Genomic DNA, 23072 nt, shown 5'->3' on the forward strand with positions numbered 1-23072 from the left:
GTCTGCAATCCGAATATTTGATTTTGATCCATCCAGCTTTGCGAGTATCAGCCGAATTAGTTTTACCGAAAAAACATGTTCTGGCATTATCTGCCATTTCCCTTCACTGAATCGTTCGCTGCTCAAAAAATCAATTAATAGATGGTGTGATTCTGCAAGTTATATTCCCGAAATTTATCTTGGATCATCCGCAGGTTAAACATTTGATTCGTCGTTGATCGGCTCTCACTCTAGTCTGAGCCCTTTCTTGTAAATTGGGAATATGAGGCCGTCCAACCAGCTGGTAAGCAATTCTTCATCCTCCCAAATCTTTGCAACAACCTGGTGAATTGATTGATGTAGCGGCTCGCTTCCGTGCGTAAGAGGTTCGACCGGGATCTCGTTCTTCTCAGCAGCCTTGCTGTTTTTCAGTTCCTTAGGGGCCTTCTGAACCTCATCCAGTGTCGGTGGTTCCACTGGTTGACCGTCATCCATTATGCTAATCATGTTCCTGGGTGCTCATTCATTGCTACCATTCAACAAATCTTCAAAGTGCTCCTTCCACCTGGCAGCCACCATTGTTCCTGAAGAATACTTTCCTGCGCTCCAGCAATCAGTGTAGAATTAGCATTTAAGTTAAAATACACATAAATAAAAAAAAGAAAAAAAAAAAGCTTCAGCAATCACACTCTTTTCGTGCTGTCGTTTTTTACGGCGGTGGATTCGTTTCTCTGCTGCTCTTGCCAACCGGCACCGCTTCCTGTTGAACCGGCGTGACCAGTGCTGAAAATTTCATTTCGTCATATCTAAATTCAATCACCTACAGCTCATTTTAGAAGCTGAACCTGAGAATATGGTATATGAAAAACTTGTGCGGCCTGACGAGTTCTGCAAGAAAGTCACGGAAAAATCGCTATTTTTTGAATATTTAGTGTAAATGTCACGGACTACCTTCGAAAAATGCAAATGATATTCACGGTGAATATCATTTGGCATTTTCCAAAGATAGTCCGTGACATTCACCTTAAATATTCAAAAAACAACGGTTTTCAGCTTTGGATATGGAAACGCAACGTTCTGTCGTTTCTTGAACTCGTGACGCTTTGATAATCGGGCCCAGATTTCTGTAGCTACAAGATTATGATCCGAATCAATGTTCGGGCCTCTGTAGGACGTCCGAAAATTGTCGCCCGTCTATCAGCACGTGGTCTATCTGGGAACAAGTTTCACCAATCGAATTTCGGTACTGCTAATTACCATTGTTCTAGCGGCAGCGAATGTCACAAGGTGCAGACCATTATCGCTGGTAACGGAATTAAGGCTTACCGGCCCAATGACATGTCGAAAGAAACTTCCTCTGCCGATTTGCGCATTTGCATCTGCGATGACTATTTTGAAAACTTGTTTTGGGCACTCTCCGTAGGCCTTACCAAGGCTCTCACCCTTTATGTCATCTGGTTTATCGTTTGTTGGCGCATAGATGATGATCAGACTGTAGTTGAAGAATTTACCCCTTATCCTCAATACATGATTTGATCACTTTATTGTATTACACCGTATAATTCGCTATATCTGCTTCACGATCACTATGAAGTATTTAGCATATGTTAAAATACACATAAATTAAAAAAAAAACTATGAAGTCAACTCCACGTTCTGCCTTATCGCCCCCGCTATAGTAGTTGTGGTACTCGAATGAAGTGTTGGAGATGAGATCCGCCGCTCGGAATTCACGTTCTCCGGTGTCGAGTTAGCGTATCTCCTGGATAGCTGCCACGTTAACGCTGACATTCTGCAGTTCACATCGCGTTGAAGGGGCTGCCTCATTAGGTATAGCTAGTGACAATGGGAATTCGCGGCAAAATTTCTTAAATTTCGATCGCTGACTACTATTGTGGATTTTGTGGCAATTTCGCGGTCCCATATTTTGAACCGTTTTATTGAAGAAAACTCTAAATTTGCAAGTCATATGAATTATTTACTTGGTTTTTTGGGGCGTAATTATAAATTCGCAGAAAAAATTAACAAATTTGATGAAAACTCTAAAATAAGCATTTATTTAAAATGCAATAAACTCGTGAACACCTTTGCAGTATTTCTCGAATTTCGCGGCCGTAGCCCAATTTCGCGACTTCCGCGAAATCGCGAATTTCCATTGCCCCTAGGTATAGCTAACGCGATACAGTGTTTCATACTCAGTCGCTGGATACCAGAACAGATGCTGTTTGAGCCGCACCTCCTTGGTGAACAGACGCTCGGGTCGTACCTCCTCAATCTAGCTGAAGTCAGAAGGACAACAGTGCCCAAGCTGCACTACCAGCTAAGTACACAACTCTTAGCTGGCGGTTTTTGTCATCGCTTATCCCGTGGCAGCATGAGGTAACGTAGGGTTTATTATAGTACTATGACCCCTAATAAAGCTACAGTGGTTGACATACTGATTTACGCCTATTGGCTGCAATGAATGTATGAATAGATGAAAACGTGAAGCTTAGAATTCCTTGTGAGCTTTTTAAATACGTGTGACAATTAAATGACGTCATGGTCATTCGGATTAATAAAATTAAAGCTGTCTGCAAATTTCTACCAAACTAATCATATCGCTTATCGTCTTGCTTGATAAGACTAATCTTTTCATAGCCAATATTTATAAGCTTTTGTATGTTCAACGATAGGTTTAGTTCAGCAGATTTCGGTAGCCATGAAAGCACTAATTTTCATATTTGCCTGTTTGGCTCTGATTTACTCAAGTAATGCAAAACACTGCATGGTTATTCTCCGTTCCGATATACCTGTCCGCGATCCAGTGTACCTCAAAATAGTGAACGGGCAGGCAGACCTTTGGGCACCGAACGGTCCAGCTCTTATTTGGAATTCAACAAACGAGATAACGGCGCTTCTATGTTCCGGAAGCAATAACGCGTTGACGCACACGGGATTGGCTACAAGCAGCAAGACCTGTGTAGACAGAACCACATTCAAAGTTGAGGGAATTCTCGCAACTTCACAAGAACTACAGTGTCGTAATCAAATCACCGGAGATAGGGGGGGTGGGGGTAAGACGGACATGTTTAGGAAACACTCTATTTTGACAGTGTAAACAAAGCGATAATTAAAATATTATCTCCATAATATATACTTCAACTAAGGTACTTTACAGTCTGCAAGCCGATTTTGCAATAAAATTTGATTTTCCATGACTTTTGAGATAATTAAAAAGTGATCTCCAAATGTATGTTTTTCAACAGTGTGGGTAAGACGGACCGGTAGGGTGGGTAAGATGGACACGTTTGGAAATTTAGCTAACACGCCTCTAATTGTGTTGAATGATGATTGTGGCCGTTTGTATTCGGTAGATCAATCATAGTAGAATCTAAATTTGGCCTTAAATCTCTTAGCGAAACGTGTTTTTGCAAATTAAAATCTATTTTGTAAATTGGAAACCTCCATAGACTGATAAACGCCTAACAGTATGCAATGCTCTGGTAATTTTACAAAGTTCAAACTGTTCCAACAACAAAAATTCTTATATAATGAATTTTTCAACCAAAAATCAATATGAAATGCTTTATACGGCTTCCACAATCATTTTTGTACTCCATAGATTTCAATCTGTGAACAATGTGTGGGTTTTAATGTGTTTCTCATGGCACTATCAAAGTAACCTCAACACTGTCCGTCTTACCCACCCTCAAGGCGGACCGTCTTACCCCCACACAACGCAAAATATTCATTCCACCGCCGTTATTCATAATCCATGAAATTTACCTGAATTTCGTTGTGTATAGGACGGAACAGTTTAAAACTACTGGGAAACGCAAAATAAAATGCAAAAACTTAGCAATTTAATGTTTAAAAGCTTATTTATTGCCGCCTCAAAATTAGATCCCAGCACAAAAGCGTGTAGCCTGGTAAATGATTGATTATTTTTTGCACTTTTGACATATGTATTCTCTCATGGAGTGGTACAATAATCATCAACTGATAAGAAGATAGAGTTAATCGTTAAAGAAAGTCAAATTTCAGCCCTTAAGTGACAGAACTAGTCAGTGGTCCGTCTTACCCACCCGGTCCGTCTTACCCCCACCCCCCCTACAATCAATACGGCACAATCGTGTGGTGGTCGCGGTACATTGCTTTATTTGGGATTCAATTCACAAGTATATGGCTTCATTCCATACATTCATTCTTGCATGGATATGCAACGTGCCTCTGTTCTGTGGACCAGGCATATTCTACCGGGTGCAGCCGTTGCCGGATCTATGATTGAGTCTTCTCGTCCCGCGTGGAAGGTTGCAGGAATGCCATCCCATGTTCGTCCGTCGACGTCTTACACGCAAGCTTCACAGTTGGAACGTTTAACTCATCTGCTAGGTTCGGCAGAGCAAGCTTCCAAATTCATATTTACGAATTCGTTTATGGCACGTGGACACATGTCACCAGATGCGGACGGAATCTACAGAAGTTGGCAATTTACAACGTACTTCTTCACAAATGCTGTACCTAAATGGCAGGTAAATTAAGCATAACAAAGTGCATAAAAGGAATAAATTGTTAAAACATTTTATTACCACCTAAAGGTTGTCAATAATGGAAATTGGGTTCGCGTGGAACGCGTAACACGTGATACAGCCACTGCACTGCACGAGGACTTGGTCATTATTCAGGGTACGGATGGAGTACTGACACTACCCCATGAAGATGGCAGAGAGATTCCAATTACGCTGGAAGACGGTGGCATTGAGGCACCCCGTTGGATCTGGAAAATTATCAAGTCACCAAAGTTGGATGCCGGAATTGCATTTGTCACATCTAACAACCCGTTCGAAACAGCCATCCATCCGACGCAGTTCATTTGCGTGGATGTGTGCGGTGAAACAGGCTGGGCACAGGATGAGTTTTCCAATTTCGCACGTGGCTATACGTACTGCTGTGATCCGAATGAGCTCGTCGCTAACGTGCTGACTGCATCCCCTGAGGGGCGCGTCGGGAGAGTTCTGCTGAGGGCAATGGTGTGAATGTATTGAAGTTGAAATACGCATTAAAAATAATCAATTGGTTTCAACGCATAAATAAAAAAGGGCATGTATCTACTGATGGAGAAAGTAGAATGAACAGTATGTAATGCACAATAACATTCTGCCATAAATCATTATCCTAATACCTTGAAAATGCAAATCTTACCTTTTTTTTGTCTTTCTCGTACACTAAGCGTACTTAACTGGACATATTTGGTTTCATTTTTTAAATTTCTCAACTATTTAAGATTTTTATTGAATATTTTCTAAATTGTCATGGAAAGCATTCCCATTTTTTTTCTGAGATTTTCCAGAAAACTATTCGCTGAAGTTTCAGAATTTTCCAGGAGTCATCAAGAAATCGTCATATGCAATAAATACATACATACGCGCCATCTTGTGACGTAGTTGGGGGGGAAAGCTCTTCAAAATTGAACAAAATGCAACTTTTTTCGACTAAATGCGCTAGTTTCCACGTGAATATGCCTAATTTGGATAAACTGCATCAATTTTGATAGTATTTCATTGATTTTGAGAGGCCTTGCCACCCCACCCCCACCCTCCCACTAAGTAACAAGTTGGCGCGTATGCATACATACATTTTCTCCTCAACATCAAATTTAAGATAAGACATAATCAACAATAATAATGCTTGGCTCGTGGCTGCCGCTCTTCATTCTCGGTCCCGCCCAACGCTCGCCAGATCACGCTCCTTCTAGTCCACCCATCGTGCTCTCTGCGTCCGGCCTTCTTGTGCCAGCTGGATCAGTTGCGAACACCATGCATGGTTGACTTTTATTTGCAGGGTTGTAATCCGGCTTTCTTGCAACAAAACTTGTTCATCGTATTCTTCCTGATTTGGCCACCTTCTGAATGCTGTATTCGCCGTAGAGTGCAACGAGCTTAGCACGCATATTTCGAATACTCTGAGTGTTGTGCTTTCAAAAAAAGCTACAAGCTACAATTGTCTGAAAGTTATTGAAATCTAGTTTTCAGGAAAAAATACGCTGAATGGGCCAAATTATGTTTTTGTGCAAAAAAAAAATGCAAATATATTAGGAGAAATTTCCGAAAAGTCGTGTGCGTCGGTCGAGGAAAGTTCGCGTTTCGTCGTGCGAATGTTTTCAGTGCGCCAAAATGGACTTTATGGTGGTGAGCTCCGTCGCCGTCGTAGGTACCAGCAGAAATTTCCGAAGAGTCGTGTGCGTCGGTCGAGGAAAGTTCGCGTTTCGTTGTGTGAATATCTCAGTGTGCCAAAATGAAACTCCTGGTGGTGATACTCCGTCGCCGTCGTAGGAACCAACCTAAATGGATTTTCATCGTGTGAATGTTTTAGTGCGCCAAAGCGGCATTCCTATAGGATTGCGTGTTTTGGTCATAAGATGCCATGCAGTGTTAAAAGCTACTTATTGGTGAGTTCGTTCCATAATACAAATAACAATATTTGATTTATTTAATAAACCGCATATTTTTGTATTTACTGGGCAATTATTGGAAGGTTCGTCACGTTTAGTGACGGCAATCATTCGCGATTCGCCTTCTGTCTCACATTTTGTCATTGTTATTTCTGCATTTACAAATTGATTGATTTGTCACCTTCGGTGTCGACACGTGTGGTGATTTTGGCCAAAATGAAATATGTGTTATGAGTTAAATAGAAGTTACGTGGATCGCATCACTTACCAGGGTCCTGCATATGTAACTTGCTCCTGTACCCACTATCAAAAAGCCCCTTCACGGGTCAGTAAATATTGAGCAATCACCTTACGTGGGTGGTTGATTGTTTGCTTTCCGCGTGAAGCGAGCAATAGCGCATCAGATGGCATGTTTTGTCACGTCCTTTGTTATAAATCTTGAGTGTCCACCTGACAGGGGTGGCTGATTGTTTGGTTTCCGCGCGGAGTGAGCAATAGCGCTTAAGTTTGTATATGTTGTCGCGTCTTTAATTGTAGATATTATACGACCACCTGACGTGGGTGGTCGATTGTTTGCTTTCCGCGTGATGCGAACAATAGCACTTCCGTCTGCTTATTTTTTTGCTTCTTTTGTAGCAAATATTGAGCGACCACCTGACGAGGGTGGTTGGTTGTTTGCTTTCCGCGTGAAGCGAACAACATCACTGCAGTCTGCACGGCATGCTTCAACTTCAAAAGGTCATATTACTTATCAAAGTGAATCCTGACCCAACGATACCTTACCTTCCCTACTAACAATCACTCTTTCCTGCAGCCTTTGGTGGAGACGTGCGGTAAACGCCAACTTTCACATAACAAAGGTTGCTATTAACATTTCTTCCTTCTTCCAACCTGACTGCAAGGACGTGGCCGGCGCCGTTATTGTACCATTAAAGAGAGCCTCTGAAGCGTGCACAGTGAGAATGTTGACCACTCCCAGTCAATTATTCAGTTGATTCATTGTGCAACTATCATTGGTTCGGGTCAATCACGGAGTAGCAACCATAGATATGTGCAGTCAGTCTAAGCTAAGCTAAACTAAGCTAAAAAAAAATGCAAATATATTAGTTTTTTCACTTTTTCATGGTCTCGGGGACCATAGGGGTACCTTGATTTTATATTTTTGTCAGAAAGTTCTGGAAATTTGGCGTAACACATCAAAAAATCAGAGATTTATATCTTCTAGTTTTTGAGATATGATTTTTTGAATATCGACTATCGAGAGTCATATATTTTAATACTAGCTGCTCTTAAATTGCCTGATACATTTTGTAAATATTCATAAAGCAATGCCTTGTATTGCATGTTTGAGTGATTCCTGATTTTCTTGGTATCCATACATGTATAAGGGCTCAAAATATAATCAAACTAAAACAATGTTTTGTATGGAAAAATTAAGCCTTTTATTTTCAAAAAATCATATCTCAAAAACAAAAAAATATACATCTCTGATTTTTTGATATGTTACGCCAAATTTCCTGAATTTTTTGATAAAAATATAAAACCTGGGTACATTTTTGGTTCCGAGAACTTGAAAACGTAAAAAAAAACTAATATATTTGCATATTTGGCCCATTTGACGTATTTCTCCTGAAAACTTGAGTTCAATAGCTTTCAAAGAGAAAAAAAGTTTAATCGGTTAACTGGTTCAATAGTTATGATTTTTATGTTTTTTTTAGAAAATTCACCACCCTATCTGACAATTGGTCACCCTAATGACGAAACAAAAAAATACGAGTCTAATTATTTTCGAAGAACTACGAACCCACCAGGTTTCACGACAATCGGAGTTGCACTATATCGTTTTCTATGGAATGGCTGTATAATATACAGTGGATATATTTATGAGTTCGAAGTCCACTTATTCGAAGTCCCAATCTTGGCAAGATAAAGTTTGCCGAGACAACTAGTTTTTATATAAGTATGCGCCACCCTACTAGAGTGATCACCCTTATTTCATAATGGTGAGGTAAAAGGTCAAAAAATAAAAATGAACTTTCCCAAAAAAAAACTTACATATAAACACAATGCACACTGGGCCAGGAACAGAAATTAGATAGGTGCATTCACTTCTAGTATATTTTATACTTTTATTTTCTTCGTTTTAACATAAAATCAGAAACAATGTCAACAGCTGAACTGAACTGAAATATTTATCACATAAATGTTGACAAATTATCCATTCACGGTTTTTGTGGGTTGTCACTATAGCAAATTAAAGGTAAATTATTTTAATTCACTTATATATTTATTATATTAAGTATAATTAAAGTAAACAGCACTAGCATCCCACATGCAGGTTTTTGATGAAGTAGGTTGTATCTTATATGAGAATTGAAATCAATTGCCCCGATAGTGAAATGTATCAAAAGATGCTCATGAAATCTCTAAACAAACGCATTACCACAGACAAACAGACGTTACACCTTGAGCGATTTTCATTGAAATCCATCGCCCAGTTCACACTACCATCACCTGGTGGAAAAGTTGCACGAATCATTGTGTTGTGCAATATCGTCGACAGAAGGCACTAGTGTAAAACGTCAAACGCTTAGAAAAACGATGCGCGCGCCTCTGGTTGTGAAAGCCACAACCATGAAAATTTAAAATGATCGTTAAAAGCGTGGTCGATGGAAGTTTCAAAAGTGTTACGTCTGTTTGTCTGTGGCATTACGCTTGATATAATAATTAGAGTGTAAAGTTGGGACTCATATAAGACGCTGCCATCCATTTCACGCCAACCACAATATCTCAGCTAACTTGTATCCGACTCAGTTTATTTTTTGAGTTCGATTATGCTCAAACTAGACTCCTCTTTCGACTTGTCAACTACTGAAAATAAACTTATTTGGATGCACGACAACCTGGAATTTGCGGTGGGCGTAAATTGAGTGGCATCGTCTTGTAGGAGTCCCACCTGTTTAAAAAGATTCAAGAAGTGAAATTACTCACCTACGGAATGTACGTTTCATTCAGGCAAAATCAGGTGCAGATTACGCTATATCGCTCATATAGGTACACTAAAACAGGAATTTCTACTAGTTATACCTAGATCATAGGTTCCCAAACTTTCAGGTCGCGCGACCCACAGTTTGGGAAACCATGACCTAGATAAATGTATGTATTATTCCGCAAAACGCATGATTGTTGCAAGTGTGAAATACAATTTCAAATGTACGATCTTGTTCGACTACTACGATTATTGTTTTCTGTTGTCATAGCAACATGTAGGGTGATAAACAAGAGAATGACATAAAAGCGCAAATTTAAGTTGTTCGTTTATGATATTCAATGTAACTCTGTTATTTCAAGAGCTAGAGTTTTGGTGTCTTCGACAACTTTTCATATTTTTGCCTGTTCTACAACTTTGCCGAAAACGCCAAAGCTCTAGGATGTTAAATAAAGAAGTTAGCATCGCAGAGCCACCCATGCGGCGGTTTTACGAACTAATTTCCAAGCGCAATTTGAGGCGCAAATAAGACCCAACAACTTTGCCGAAGACATCAACTTGATAGGACGTATCCCCAATGTGTTAGAGTTTTTGTTTTGCTAATTTCTGTTCCTGGCCCAGTGTGCAATGGTTTGACATTTCCAGGAATGACTCATTTTCCAGAATCCCGTTTTCCGGAACCCCATTTAAATAAAGCATTTTCCGGAAATCTGTTATTGTTGAATTTTTCCCAGATTCAAAAAAATTTAACATTTCTTAATCGATGTACAATATTTGGCTCATTTTTGTTTAGAATGGTGTTCATTGAATATTTTATTCCAGCGATATTTTTCAATCTTCGAAAAAACATAAAAAAAACGCTGGCAGTTATGATAATGACAGATTTACGTATCACTACGGCTTGGATGAGCAGCCATTATTCAAGGCTGGCTCAATTCTGGCAGCTATGATTCTAAAAGTAGTAGTAACTGGACACTGCCCGAGCAGGTATCACTTGAAAAATATCGGTCAGATTCAGAGTGATATCTGTCGTTTCTGTAATACGGAACGTGAAACCTCGGAACATCTTCTTTGGGAGCATCCATTTAGTACGTCACGCCAAATTTGGGAATTTTCAACCCCCGCTCTCCTCTTCGTACGGGTTTTACGTATACCTTATGCATTGCTTGTCACATTTTTCAGAACCCCACCTCCCCCCTTTGAGCGTGACGTACTTAATGGATGCCCCCTTTGCAGTTGTGGTGCTTTATACACGCGCAGCAAAGATTTCTAAATACTGGTTGCTTGCAACCCAGTGAGATCTGGTCTGCAGAACTTGGGAAGGTCTTGGAGTTTATCAATTTCATTGCACCTGACTGGGAGACGACGCGTCGTGACAGTAGCTGATTACTTGACACATGGTAATTAGCAGGCTTAGATGTGAATATCAAAACGGGACATGCCACAAAAGTTCATCTTATTGGACGCAGTGGCTTAATTTCCACAGCAGGGGAGGAAAAACAAAGTTGCTCAACTGCCAATAAACTTAATAAATGGTCCTAAAGACACAACCTTCGACCAAAAGAAGAACAAAAAAAATCTAATGGAAGAGCTGTAATTTGGTCACCAGTCTAAAATGTCCATTTGGCTCAATTATGCCAGCTATACTATGCTAATTGAACTGAACTGAGAATCTTTGTTCTATAGTCCTAATTCTATAATCTTGAAATAATATTGGTTTTCGGACTTCATTTATTTGAAATAGATCTGATCAAATCAATCGAAATAAGAATCAAAATATCAGATCATGTTTAAAGGCACCAAAACACCTTCTGAGATCCCAGGTTTTTCTAGAATTGCCTTTCAGGGAAATGGATCATCCCGGGAAATGGGACATTCCGGAAAATAGTTTTCCTGGAAATATGATAGTTCGGAAAATTTCTCTCCGGGAAATGGGGTAACCGGGAAATGATTTCCGGGAGATAGTATAGAACCGTAAAAAATACCGTGAATTTGGGGAAACCGTGAAAGCGTAACGTAATTTATGAATGTTCCCTTATCAACATATTTGATTTTGAGTTATAAAATTGTGCACATTGATAATGGTTAGCTAGTCTAATGTGCCATTCATAAAGTCCTCTGAGTAATTTCGTGTTCCGGTCAATCACGGAGTAGCAAGCAACTACGAATTGTACGGTTATTGAGGGGAGCTTATACTCTAGCATGGGACACAAAAAGACGTTTCTCTCCTGTACACTTTTTGTGCTCTATCTTGACCCCATATCAACTGTGCAAAATTTCAGCTCGATCGGAGAAACTATATTTTAGCGCCAGCCCTTTTAAGTTTTCATACGATTTACTATGGGGAAAATCACTTTTTCAAAGAAAAATCACCACAGGTTGCCCAAAGCGGTCTAAGGCATGTGGAAAAAGTTATTAACTGAAAATTGAATAGCATGGTAACGCTATTTAACATATAAGGAATAACAATAAATAATGACATCTCGCCATTTTATCGATCGTACAAGGCTTAATAACTTTTTCCACGAACTTCGCATCGCTTTCCGATCTTCGGAAGTCTGATTTCTCATGAAGTTTACTACAGAAATCTATATCGACTTAGTTTTAGGGATCAAGGATTGACCTAAAGCGATTTTTCTTAGAAGAAGTAAATTTTCTCCATAGTAAATAGTAAGAAAACCTAAGAATGGCGGGCGCTAAAATATAGTTTTTCCGATCGATCTGAAATTTGACATGGGACCAAAATGAAAATGAAACTTAATAATGTATACAAGAGCTGGAGTTTCTTCATTTTTTGTATTTTCCCATATAAACCATGTCCCAGGCTATTGTACATATGTTATATAGGGCGTTTACTAAAGATTGCAGTTCTGGATCGTTGCAACATAAAATTGCAATAAAGCCTATCAAACTTTGGCTGGGTAGTAAAATATTATCACTGTTGAAACAGTGGCTAATGCATTATAAGCTGACAGCAACAGTACAATCTAAATTAAGTATCAAGCAAAATAAACATTTCACTGACTAGTTAGTGCAATTGACCTTACTGAATGAAGCCATTCATGCTGTAACCGGTTTTGATATCTTTTCGGGTTCGTTGCAACGTCGAGAAGCACCTTTTTTAAATTATATATAAATGTGCCTTGCGTTCGAACCGTTCAGTGCATCCCGAAAGTCAGCGGAAATGAACAGCTACTCAGTTTTCCTTCTGTTAGTTATAACGCTTGCCGCGGTGACCCTTCAACTATCCAGCGCCGAAGGTAACTGTCCGATGCCGTGCCCACACATAATGGATCCCGTTTGCTCAACTGATGGTGCGCAAATAAGGCGATTTTCTAACCGATGCCTTATGCAGGCATACAACGAGTGCGAAAGCGAAAACGGTAAAAGTAAGTGTCAATTTTCTGTTAACGGCTACATCACAGAAAAGCAGACGGAACACTTAGAACAAATTACATTAAGAAACATCGTTGCAAAAACGAAACCGCCCAATGCTAATCATGCCGTGTTTGGCCGAGCCATCACTAGGTGGCGGTCGTGAACAAATGTTAAACAGGAGCAAATTCGATGCCAGCGCCGCGAGTGGCAAATCGACCACCTATCGAATATTTGTATCAACCGTTAAAAAGGTGAACGATGGGAACTGAGGGGAGTGTAGCGTCTGCTTCTCTGTGAGTGTATGTTAGACTGATTTTGTTTTGATCATAAGGTTTTGAAAATTTACTAAACGTGAAAAGATTTTAAAGCTCGTTCCATTTAAAAACGAAAACATTGAATGAATTATTTGTTTGGCGAGTCTATTTGCTGTTGTGAACAAATGCTTTCATATCGGTATAGAGCATCAAGACCGAAGAACTTGACTTTAAACTAAGACTAATAACAAAAATGCATGCAAGATTGGAGCTTGATATTTCAACACCTGTTTCAGTGTTGTACATTTAAGATAATGGTGTATATGAGATTTTCAAAACAAATGATTGAAATGCTATTGATATGCTCAGAGCATTCTAATATATTTCTATTAACATGTTCAATTTATTTGTTCACAGCTTATCAGGAAGTCGATGCAGCTCACTGCGGCGACGACGATGATAATTGGATTTAATTGGAAATCCAATACGCAGTAGTTTCACACGAATTAAAAAAAAACCTTGTTTCTTAAAAAATAAAACAAATTTTTGATTACCTTCCCTGATTTTATTGTTTTACTTAATTTATACTTGTTGTAGTGAAATAACGATAATTTTCATGGACTTCCAGGAATAGTTTTACATGTTGGGTCGATTTACTCCACCTGTGCATATCAAACCTGAAACAAGTCTCTTTGATCCAGGGTGCTTATGCTCTCCAGATTCCAGACGGGAATCAGCCAAAGCTCCAAGCTGCTGGTCTTGAGCCGACGGCTGCTTCCGGGGTGGGCGCATAAGGCCTCTTTTCGATAACCTGGATCTCAGGGTCGTTGTGGTGGTCTTGGAGAGTTTGTTAGGGTTTGGTGTGGTGAAAAGGCGGACTATACAAAGCGGAAAAGACAACGGAAAACAAGATTTCTACAAGCAAAATTAATACTAACTGTGGTTCAGGGAGCCATGCAAATTTATTAATGAAGAAACTAGAAAAGCTTTGAGGTTATGTGTGGTGTGTGTATTGTAACGATTTTACATAAGGTTCATGTACGTACATAGTAGTTTTGGGACGAGCTCAACGGTACGTTGTGGCCGTTGCTGCTGCTGATGATCTGGTAGGCTGTTGATGCTGGAGTTCCGGATGTTTCGGATGATCTTACGGTTATTCGGCTTCTTCTTCACTGCTTCAGCCACCTTCACAAACTCATCCTCATAAGAGGGGGGGGCTATTTTGATGCAGATGTGTCATTACATAAAAGAATAATAGTATTTCTTAAAATAATGTCAGAGATTTGAAATTTCTAGAACTTGCAGAACATTTTCTTGAAATCATTGAAAAAAAATAGTCCGGTCTGACTTAACGCCGAACAATTTGTGCACTTTCACTGGGTCGGGGTTCGAGAGAGCTGACACCATTGTTCATTGGTAAGGCACAGACTTTACGGAACGTTGCAGGGTAGTCCTAATGCGAGGATTCCCTTTCTTCCTACCACTTCCGACCGTTTCACACACTGCAGTTCAAAGTCACCACACTCGCTCGAACTTTTAGTACGTTTGGTGATCTTTGGTAGCCTAACTCAGGTGTCTAATTAACCGACCGTTGTGGTGATGGCACTTATAGATCCGTACTATTAAGATTTAAATGTTTTATACTGTTTGTGACGTTTTAGCTGTTGAGATTTGTTAGGATTTTTTAAGTTTAATTTTTAATCACTAACACATGGAACTCAACCGGTTTATTATATTGCAGACAAAACCGATCCGTCGCGTTCATCACTTCTCCAGACCAACACTTCAATGAGCCTCTCTCGAAATTCCGCCATGTCATTTATAGTCTATCACCACCCGAATAAAAAATACAATAGAAAAACCGAACGTTGTATTATAACAGTACTATTTAAAACCATATTTTTACAATAGACACTACTGTAAAAATAAAAAAATACAAAAACAATAAAATGTAATGTAGACCACATACAGTAAATTGTAAATACGATTTTTACAATATACTATACGGGTTGTATAAAAAAATATTTTTCTCCATACATATTTTTTTTACAAAACCATACATTATATTGTAAATGAATTGTTATAAATACTGATACGTGGGTTTTAATAAACCGTACATTGTATGGTACACGTATGGTTTCAAACAATAAAATGTACCGTTAATATATTGTTTTTAATTGCAATTTCACTACTGGTTATACATTTAATTAAATGGTTTTAGAATGGTTATCTTTTGTTATGTTGTATTGTTTTACATTACATAAACCATATAATGTTATATTATCTTGTCATTTTCATCCTGTTAATGGCATCTTAGGCTTACTAGCATTATGAGAATGCGTTTTGGGAATTCTCCAGAGCGGATAACCCTTCATATATTGGATCGCCCACGTCTAAGTCTGAGTCGTGGTCTGAGTAGTCTCTGATTGCATTAGCAGTTGAAGCTTAGGCTCCCATGCCCCACCAGCCAGATAACCGGGTTTCGCAAACTAAGCATTATTTGTGGCAACACTTTGAGCGGCATGATGGAACTATTATTAGACCACTAATGTAGTTGCATGAAGTGGGTGACGAGGTACATAAGTATCATTACAGCGTGGTTAACCGTTATTGCAATATTGAGGCTCCAGTTTGACCAAAGTTTGAAATACACGGGGAAATACATAACACCACATGAGAAAACTGTCAAGTTCGATTTAAGTATAAGTTAGGTTAAAAAGCGAACCCACAGACGAACCTATATTAGAATTTCTTTCAGTATTCAGTCCAGTCCATATGTTAAAGATGGCTCACGTCAAAGATAAAGTTCGTCAATCGTATTCCTCTCATCGCACTCTACATACCTAGCCCGCCATATCTCTTGGATCTGCAGTTCAACATTTTATTGACTTTAAATTGATGTTTCAACTTATTCATTTTTTCTTTCTTTTAGCTAGTATGACACTCTTTGACCAATGCCAAATATTTGAACACTTTTGACAGTTAAATTTTGACCAAGGTGTACCTGGCAAACAAAAATATTTGTCACTCTCGAACAGTCTTGTTAGCGATCACAGTCTTTGACACCTTTTCGTCGATATTCGGCTGCCTTTGTCTCTAACATTCGCAACACAAGCGGTCAAACTACTGTACGGAACAAAAATGTCGAATGAATGCGCTTGATCACGATTTCGTCTTCGGGAGATGGTTCGGTTTTTGTTATTCCTGTCTTTTCCATAACGAGAGCAGTATTGGATAAATGTATGTGTCGTAATCGATTTATCACACACGAATAAACTAATGTTATACCAATCTTAATCAAAATTGGCTGAAATCTTTCAAAAAGCTGGAATTAGACAAATGTCATTGTGTCAGACGACGATGATTTGATCCACTTTTTTGTTTATTGATCTTCGTTCTGCCACTCGTGTTGTGTGTAAGAGGTAGCGGTCGCGCTCGAATGAAACAAAGCAAGCTGACACCCGACCGCAGCAACGAAACGAAGGTAGTGAAAAGTTTCGAATGTTTACAAGCCTGCTCTCGAAAAACGAATAGGGACAAACAGAGCCAAACAACCTGCCAAAATTTATCTGTCAAAAGTGGTCAAATATTTGGCGTCTGGACAAAGAGTGTAATAGCACCCTTTCCTTTGCATCAAAAAAGTCACAAACATCAACAAAACAAAGCACCGAAAAAATATAAAACTGAATAAATAATTGAAAATGCACGGAAAAATAATGTTTCGGAAAAGTGAATGGTTCAAACGTAAGAAAAACAGTATAATAAATTGTTACATAAAAATCGAATGTAAATGTATAGTAGCTACGATGTGCGAAGTTTTTAGCGAACCATTTCATTACAATATACATTATAGTAGCTGGTACACTGTATGGTGCAGGAATGGTTTTCATCAAACACCCTATGGTTAGTTTTTATACGGGCAGGTAGAGGGGGGGGGGGGGATGAGGTGTTAGGTGTTAGGTGAAAGTTGAGGTGAAAGGCGGTTCTTCATCCGCCCTCGGACCCTCACTTATTCAACCCTTGACCTTGGTGACAGTTCTGAAGATGATGAAGGAAAATGATTACAGCCGCTTACACTCAAAACAAATTACAATCATTCTAATAAGGTGTCATGAGATTTAATTAATTTATAATTCCGATTGAGGCTACATGCGAAGCCTTGACAAATCTAACGGACACTTGTTTTCTTTTTTTGTAAATAAATAAGGCTGATACAAATTTTATTTTGACTTTTTGTCTACCCCCCCCCCCCCCTTCAAAATTTTTTGGCTGGATTTTGCATTTTGAGGGGGCAGATAAAAAAATATTTATCAAAATTTCGGGTCTTGCTAAAAATTCTTTAACAAATCCGATGAGTTTTTAATATTTTTCAAATAAAATGCTTTATTATTTTTATCCCCCCCCCCCTCGATCAGTCAAACAGTGGTGGGACAAAAAGTGAAATAAATATTTGTAACGGCCTAATCTGGTAATGGGTAACTCTCGCTGAGACCGTCCCACTATTTACACCATGTCTTCAAAAATGTTTAAAGTGGTGATTTTCTGAAAGTCCTCCTCAAAAAAGTAAGAAAAATGCATTTTGTTAATCAATTTGATGGACCCCCCGTTAGTTAGAGCCACAACCAGTTTTGCGGACCCCTCGATTTTGATCAATAGTTGGCTCATTTAAACCGTTGTAACTCAAAAGTTTCTCCAAAAACCACCTAATAACAAAATGTTGTTGAAAAGAGGAAAGATAGAGCTACTAATTACAATTATAAAAAGGTGGTTCGGCCATATTGATTTTGGCCGCCATCTTGGATTTTTATACCAAAACTGTTTTTACACCATGTTGGCAACCACCGATTTTCAAAATGTTTGCGTCAATCGAAAGCGGAGACATTTTTACACAACATATTAAAAATTTAGAGATTTTTCCTATCAAAAGTTATCTGTACTTTTGTTAACCATGACACGTTTTCTTCATACATTTCCATGCGCACCGGCAACGACACCCAACATCATCAGAGAATACGCCTGCATGTATACACAACGGCACCTGCAGCCAAAATAGGGAAAATTGGAGGTTTGTTTCCGTTTTTAACTGTTTCTCAATGATATATATATTACGATTGTTGACTATTTTCGGTGAAAACACACACTAAAACTCGATTATACATAACGTTTCGGCCTACTCAACTTCAGCCATCATCAGATATTTTATGCATGAATCGATCACCACCAGTATTGCAACCACACTGGTGGTGATCGATTCATGCATAAAATATCTGATGATGGCTGAAGTTGAGTAGGCCGAAACGTTATGTATAATCGAGTTTTAGTGTGTGTTTTCACCGAAAATAGTCAACAATCATAATATATAAGATTCGACGGTGACCTAAACTCCACAAAGTTTCTCAATGATGCGGACATTGCTTTTTAAACTTTTTTGGTGTTTTGAAAAGCTGAAACTTTCAACTTTTCATTAGTGGATTCAGATTTTAAATAAATGTTCGTAAACACTGTGAAATAACGCTACATTTATGTAAACAACCGGCACCTGGCCCAGTGAGCTAAAGTGTCATGATTTACAAAAGTGCAGATAACTTTTGATAGAAAAAAGATACATCTCTAAATTTTTGATATGTTGTGTAAAAATGTCCCCGCAACTCAAACACAAAACTGTGGAGACCAACATTTATGATACACTTAGACATTTAAATAAATAATATAAAGACTTGTATAAAGATACAATATTCAATAAAAAAACAATAACATGCTCTGAACCAACAGCTAGCCTTTCCACCATACATTGCTACCCAAACGGTTGGTAACAAATCATCTTCTCAGTTAAGTGCTTTAAGAGCATGTTTCCGTAATTAATACAGTCGAGTCTCCTATTAGACGCTGCCACCCATTTTACGCCCGCCGCAATTTCCCAGCAGTCTTGCATCCAACCCTGCTGTTTTTTTTTTTCAGAGCAGTTAGTGCTTATTATAGACTCATCATATACAAAATATGAATTAAATTGGCTAAAAGACAGGATGGAAAACGCGATGGGCGTAAAGTGTGTGGCAGCGTCTAATAGGAGAAAGTTAAAATTCACGAATAAAAAGAAATTAAAAAAATCTAAAAGGAGACCCGATTGTAATTGAGAGCTTTCTCTGTCAATGACCATGTTTGCATTCGTCAATCGTGCGGCAGGCACAAAGATACTCTTTACTGAAGGATGTCAGAAAAATGCTCATTGCAAAAACTTGCTTTACCGATCGGGAATCGAACCCACCGCCCTCAGCGTGGTCTTGTTGAATATCTCCGTGTTTACCGCTTCGGCTGTATGTGTCCTTGCAATTCAAATCATGTTGCCATAATTTATCGAGTTTTAGCGCATATTCCCTAAGGATGGTCACAAATTGTTGAGCTTTCAAAGAACTCTGTGATTAGAAGCTCATCCAATACGCTTGGGATACTCTCAACTTTGTCAAAGTGATTATCTTCCAAGCCGTAGGATACATCTTCCGCTACCGGTCGTCGTCTTGTCGGTCAAAGTTTGCGTGATCCGTCAGTTTTATCGTTTCTTCCATTTTCTCGCCGTCAGAGTTGAGCAAAATTGTGCAAAGTAAATTAAATCTGCTTTATCGTCCGCTTCCGCGTTGATTCATGTTGCCTCACTTGTGTTGTTTGACTGAAACGATGGATAAGTAGCTACGTTCGCAAGCGAGGACATACCCACCAACTAACACAGAGCGGGAGGCGTTTGAGAAGACACTTCAACTCGCCGGGAATCGGACGGCATATCCTGTGCTGCTGCAGGCGGCAAACAAGAAAGCAAAGTTGAGACTTTTCGCACTTGAAAGTGCCAACCACTACCTACCTACTACGGACTGTGACTAGCTTATCAAGGAGGCGGTGGTCGGTTGGTGGCTGATGGTCGGCCAGAGCACGCTTTTCTTCTATGTCGTTTCGTCATTGTACTCACTTTGTACCGGAAAGGAGAAAAGTGGAGCATTGTAAACCCGGTAGCAGGAATCAAAAGAGTGAGTGGCGAAAAACGAGAATCAGGCTAGCCGGATGCCACATGATGAAGGGTAGGTAACATAGAAGAGAACTTTTCCGGGCTGAATCGTTTCATCACAGTTTCAAGTGTCCCTGGGGCATGTGGCTTCGATGTTTGCTGTTGGGACAACGAAAATGACTTTCGAATTGTTCTCTGTGGTATATTTTAGAGTTAATGCCATAGGAATGAATTGAAACCTTTTTGGGAAGCAATGTAAATATTTTATTGTACAATTTAAAAAGTTATTCGCATTTTAATACATGCACAAAGCATTCGCAAATATGATGTTGGCCTTTTCACTCCACCTATTATGTATGGCCAAATTTTGCCTTAACGTCGTGCGGGGTTACTTTTGAAACGTAGGGCTACTTTGGGCACTTTTGAAAATGGAGGTTTTGAATTCAAAATATAGTTCAAATCTGTTTGATGTTCTTGGGACTATTATGAAGCAATATGTTCCCCTTCATTTGGTTGAAATTGTTTTTCAAACAGACACTTTATTGCTTGTCACGACGCGAAGAAACATCGAATAAACCAAAAAAAAAAAAAATATAACATATTAGAACATTTGCTCTGTAAGCATTGTTTCTACAGTTCATAAATTTCAAAGGGTTGTTCAATTCATCATTCAACGTAGCATATACAATAGAATATTTGAATGGTTATACAGTATAAATAACCGTTTCACCTAAAGAAAGGATGGATTGGACACATTCTACCGTGACGTTACAACAACGTTTTGATGCATTCGTAATCAGGTTTTCCTCTATAACTCATGAACTCATTGTAAACCTTGAAATATTTTTTCATATTCGGATTCCTTGTAAAATTTCTGATATATTTGACCTATTGAACACGTTTTAAATGCGTATTTGTAGCGTGACGTTACAACGCGCTAGAATCCGATCCTTTCTACCGCGCTACCAACATCTTTAAAAATCTGCTGGGATTTTTATGTTATTCTGAAGTTTTTTTCTACCATTGAAATTTATTTATTTGTTCTTCACTTCAGTGAAATTAAACATATAAATTTTGGATTTCTTTTTGCTTAATCGACTTTTACATTTCGTGACGTTACAACGCCCGTTTAGTTTCAAACAGGGTTCTGCTCGCGTTGTAACGTCACGAAAATGCACATAATGTTAGAATCAGAATAATCGACCAAATTTGCCCAAATTGTGTATATATTATTGCATTATCTTCACTACTTCAAGGGGAACTTTATTCTATTGAAAATCAGTTTTGTGATAAATGGCTCGGAGGGCCAAGTTATTGCTATCAGCAGTATGAATATTCCTTCATGAAGGTTAATGACACCGGTGCCCATCTTCGGCTTAGTACCACCCATATTCTTCTAATTTTATCTAATAGACTAGACCACTGAGATCCATTTTTTCGCACCGCCAGATATTTAGATATTTCAGCATAAAACTTATCACGCCGTCGAGATAAGCATTTCTTCAATAATCTATGCAATGTCATCAATTCAAGTAAAAACGCTTTAAGATGTGTGCGAGAATTTATTGAATCAAAGGCATACCAGAGGATCTGCATACCACTTAGGACCCTAAGATCAACTTCTGTGCTCTCAGAGACAAATAGACCAAACAGTGATAACAAAAATCTTAATTACTTAGAGAGTTGGTGTCTTTGGCAAAGTTGTTTGATAAGTCAAAGACTTACAGCTGATTTACCATTGGACGTGAGATTTCGCGATGCTTATTAAAAGTATATAGTAGTTTGTGAATGATTAGAATTTCTCTGAAGGTTTCCTACAAGTTTTGACTAAAAATCAAAATTAGATAATTTTTAGGAACATTTAAAAAAATAACTACTATTCTTTTCTGAATAACTATAATGTGCATGATTTTTCAAAAATTCAACAACCACTAGGCAAGTAGAATCTTAAACCAAACGACTTTTAAACTGAAGCTCTTTGAAAAGTTAAACAACTCTCTAAGAAATCAGGGTCCTGATATATATAAGTCGGTGATTATTGTGATATCAAAGATAGACGTAACACTGACATAATTTTCATCCCTGTATATTTCATGATCCTTATTATTTAGACAGTTGGTGTCCTCGACAAAGTTGATTGGCTGGTCAAGAACTTCCAATTGATGGGACGCATGATTTCAAATCCTTCCACTAGGAGGCGCTAGAAGACATAAACATTTTTAGTACCTTTAGTACATTTAGTATCGTTAACCTCAGGATTCTGGTAGATCAAGAACTATCAGTTTAATAGCCGTTTGGTTTTTATTTCTGCCACACCGTCGCTCAAGTTCAAAAGCATACCAATTTTATTAATTATCTTGAAAACGTTCACCAAGACATAATTCTATAAAAAATATCAAAAATTCTAAAATTTTGACTGATAGTTTCTCAGCATATTATCTGCTACAAAGCTATAAGCTTATTATTTCTAAAAATTCGGACTTGATTGATTAGCTCTACACGAAGATGGAGTGCTTCAAGTAGAATATGTACATCTTTTTTGACTGCCGTTCTATTAACTCTTAAGGCGAAACTGGAAGCATTTCCTCACTTTTTGGTTTTTGATTTTTTATTAAATAACGAAGCAATATTTTCAAAATCGGTTTTCGTACACATGTAGAGTATGGATTATGGTGTCTTCTGAGTTGTTTGAGGTGGAAAATATTTTTGGTTTTTGCAGAAACCATTTTTGAACAAAATTTCACAACAAAATGATTTCTGCAAAAAAAGGAAAACATTTTCCACCACAAAAAAAAAAAAATCAGAATATACCTTGATCCATACTTTACATGTGTACGAAAACCGAATTAGAAAATATTGCTTCGTTATTTAATGAAAAATTAAAAACCATAAAAATGAGGTAAAGCTTCCAGTTTCACCTTAAATCTTGGGACCAAGTAAAAAAAGTTCCAGCTTGTGAATACTTTTTGAGAAATTAGAATCATTTGCCAGCTTTTGCAAAATGGAAACTAGCGTCTTCTTGTGGTGAAATCTCGCATCTAATGG

The 23072-nt window shown here is 38.4% G+C and overlaps 2 protein-coding genes and 1 long non-coding RNA gene across 3 annotated transcripts in view; all 3 read left to right on the forward strand.

Annotated features, from left to right (window-relative positions):
- Positions 1-23072, forward strand: part of LOC134292252 (uncharacterized) — a 255387-nt gene that overhangs the window by 185974 nt on the left and 46341 nt on the right. The gene's annotated exons all lie outside the window — the stretch shown is intronic.
- Positions 2655-5034, forward strand: LOC134291342 (uncharacterized). The gene is made up of 3 exons (XM_062858975.1): positions 2655-3021; positions 4073-4493; positions 4560-5034. The coding sequence occupies exons 1-3, from the start codon at positions 2681-2683 to the stop codon at positions 4995-4997; spliced, it is 1200 nt and encodes a 399-aa protein (XP_062714959.1). The 5' UTR covers positions 2655-2680; the 3' UTR covers positions 4998-5034.
- Positions 12444-13573, forward strand: LOC134291593 (enhancer of split M1 protein-like). The gene is made up of 2 exons (XM_062859540.1): positions 12444-12790; positions 13451-13573. The coding sequence occupies exons 1-2, from the start codon at positions 12538-12540 to the stop codon at positions 13504-13506; spliced, it is 309 nt and encodes a 102-aa protein (XP_062715524.1). The 5' UTR covers positions 12444-12537; the 3' UTR covers positions 13507-13573.

The sequence above is a fragment of the Aedes albopictus genome, chromosome 3 (assembly GCF_035046485.1).
Source record: "Aedes albopictus strain Foshan chromosome 3, AalbF5, whole genome shotgun sequence".
Taxonomy (NCBI): Eukaryota; Metazoa; Arthropoda; class Insecta; order Diptera; family Culicidae; genus Aedes; species Aedes albopictus.

Coding starts and splice junctions, on each gene's coding strand:
- LOC134291593 (XM_062859540.1), top strand. CDS start 12,538: ATGTGCCTTGCGTTCGAACCGTTCAGTGCATCCCGAAAGTCAGCGGAA. Junction 12,791..13,450: donor CGAAAGCGAAAACGGTAAAA/GTAAGTGTCAAT, acceptor ATTTGTTCACAG/CTTATCAGGAAGTCGATGCA.
- LOC134291342 (XM_062858975.1), top strand. CDS start 2,681: ATGAAAGCACTAATTTTCATATTTGCCTGTTTGGCTCTGATTTACTCA. Junction 3,022..4,072: donor CGTAATCAAATCACCGGAGA/TAGGGGGGGTGG, acceptor CCCCACCCCCCC/TACAATCAATACGGCACAAT. Junction 4,494..4,559: donor ATGCTGTACCTAAATGGCAG/GTAAATTAAGCA, acceptor TACCACCTAAAG/GTTGTCAATAATGGAAATTG.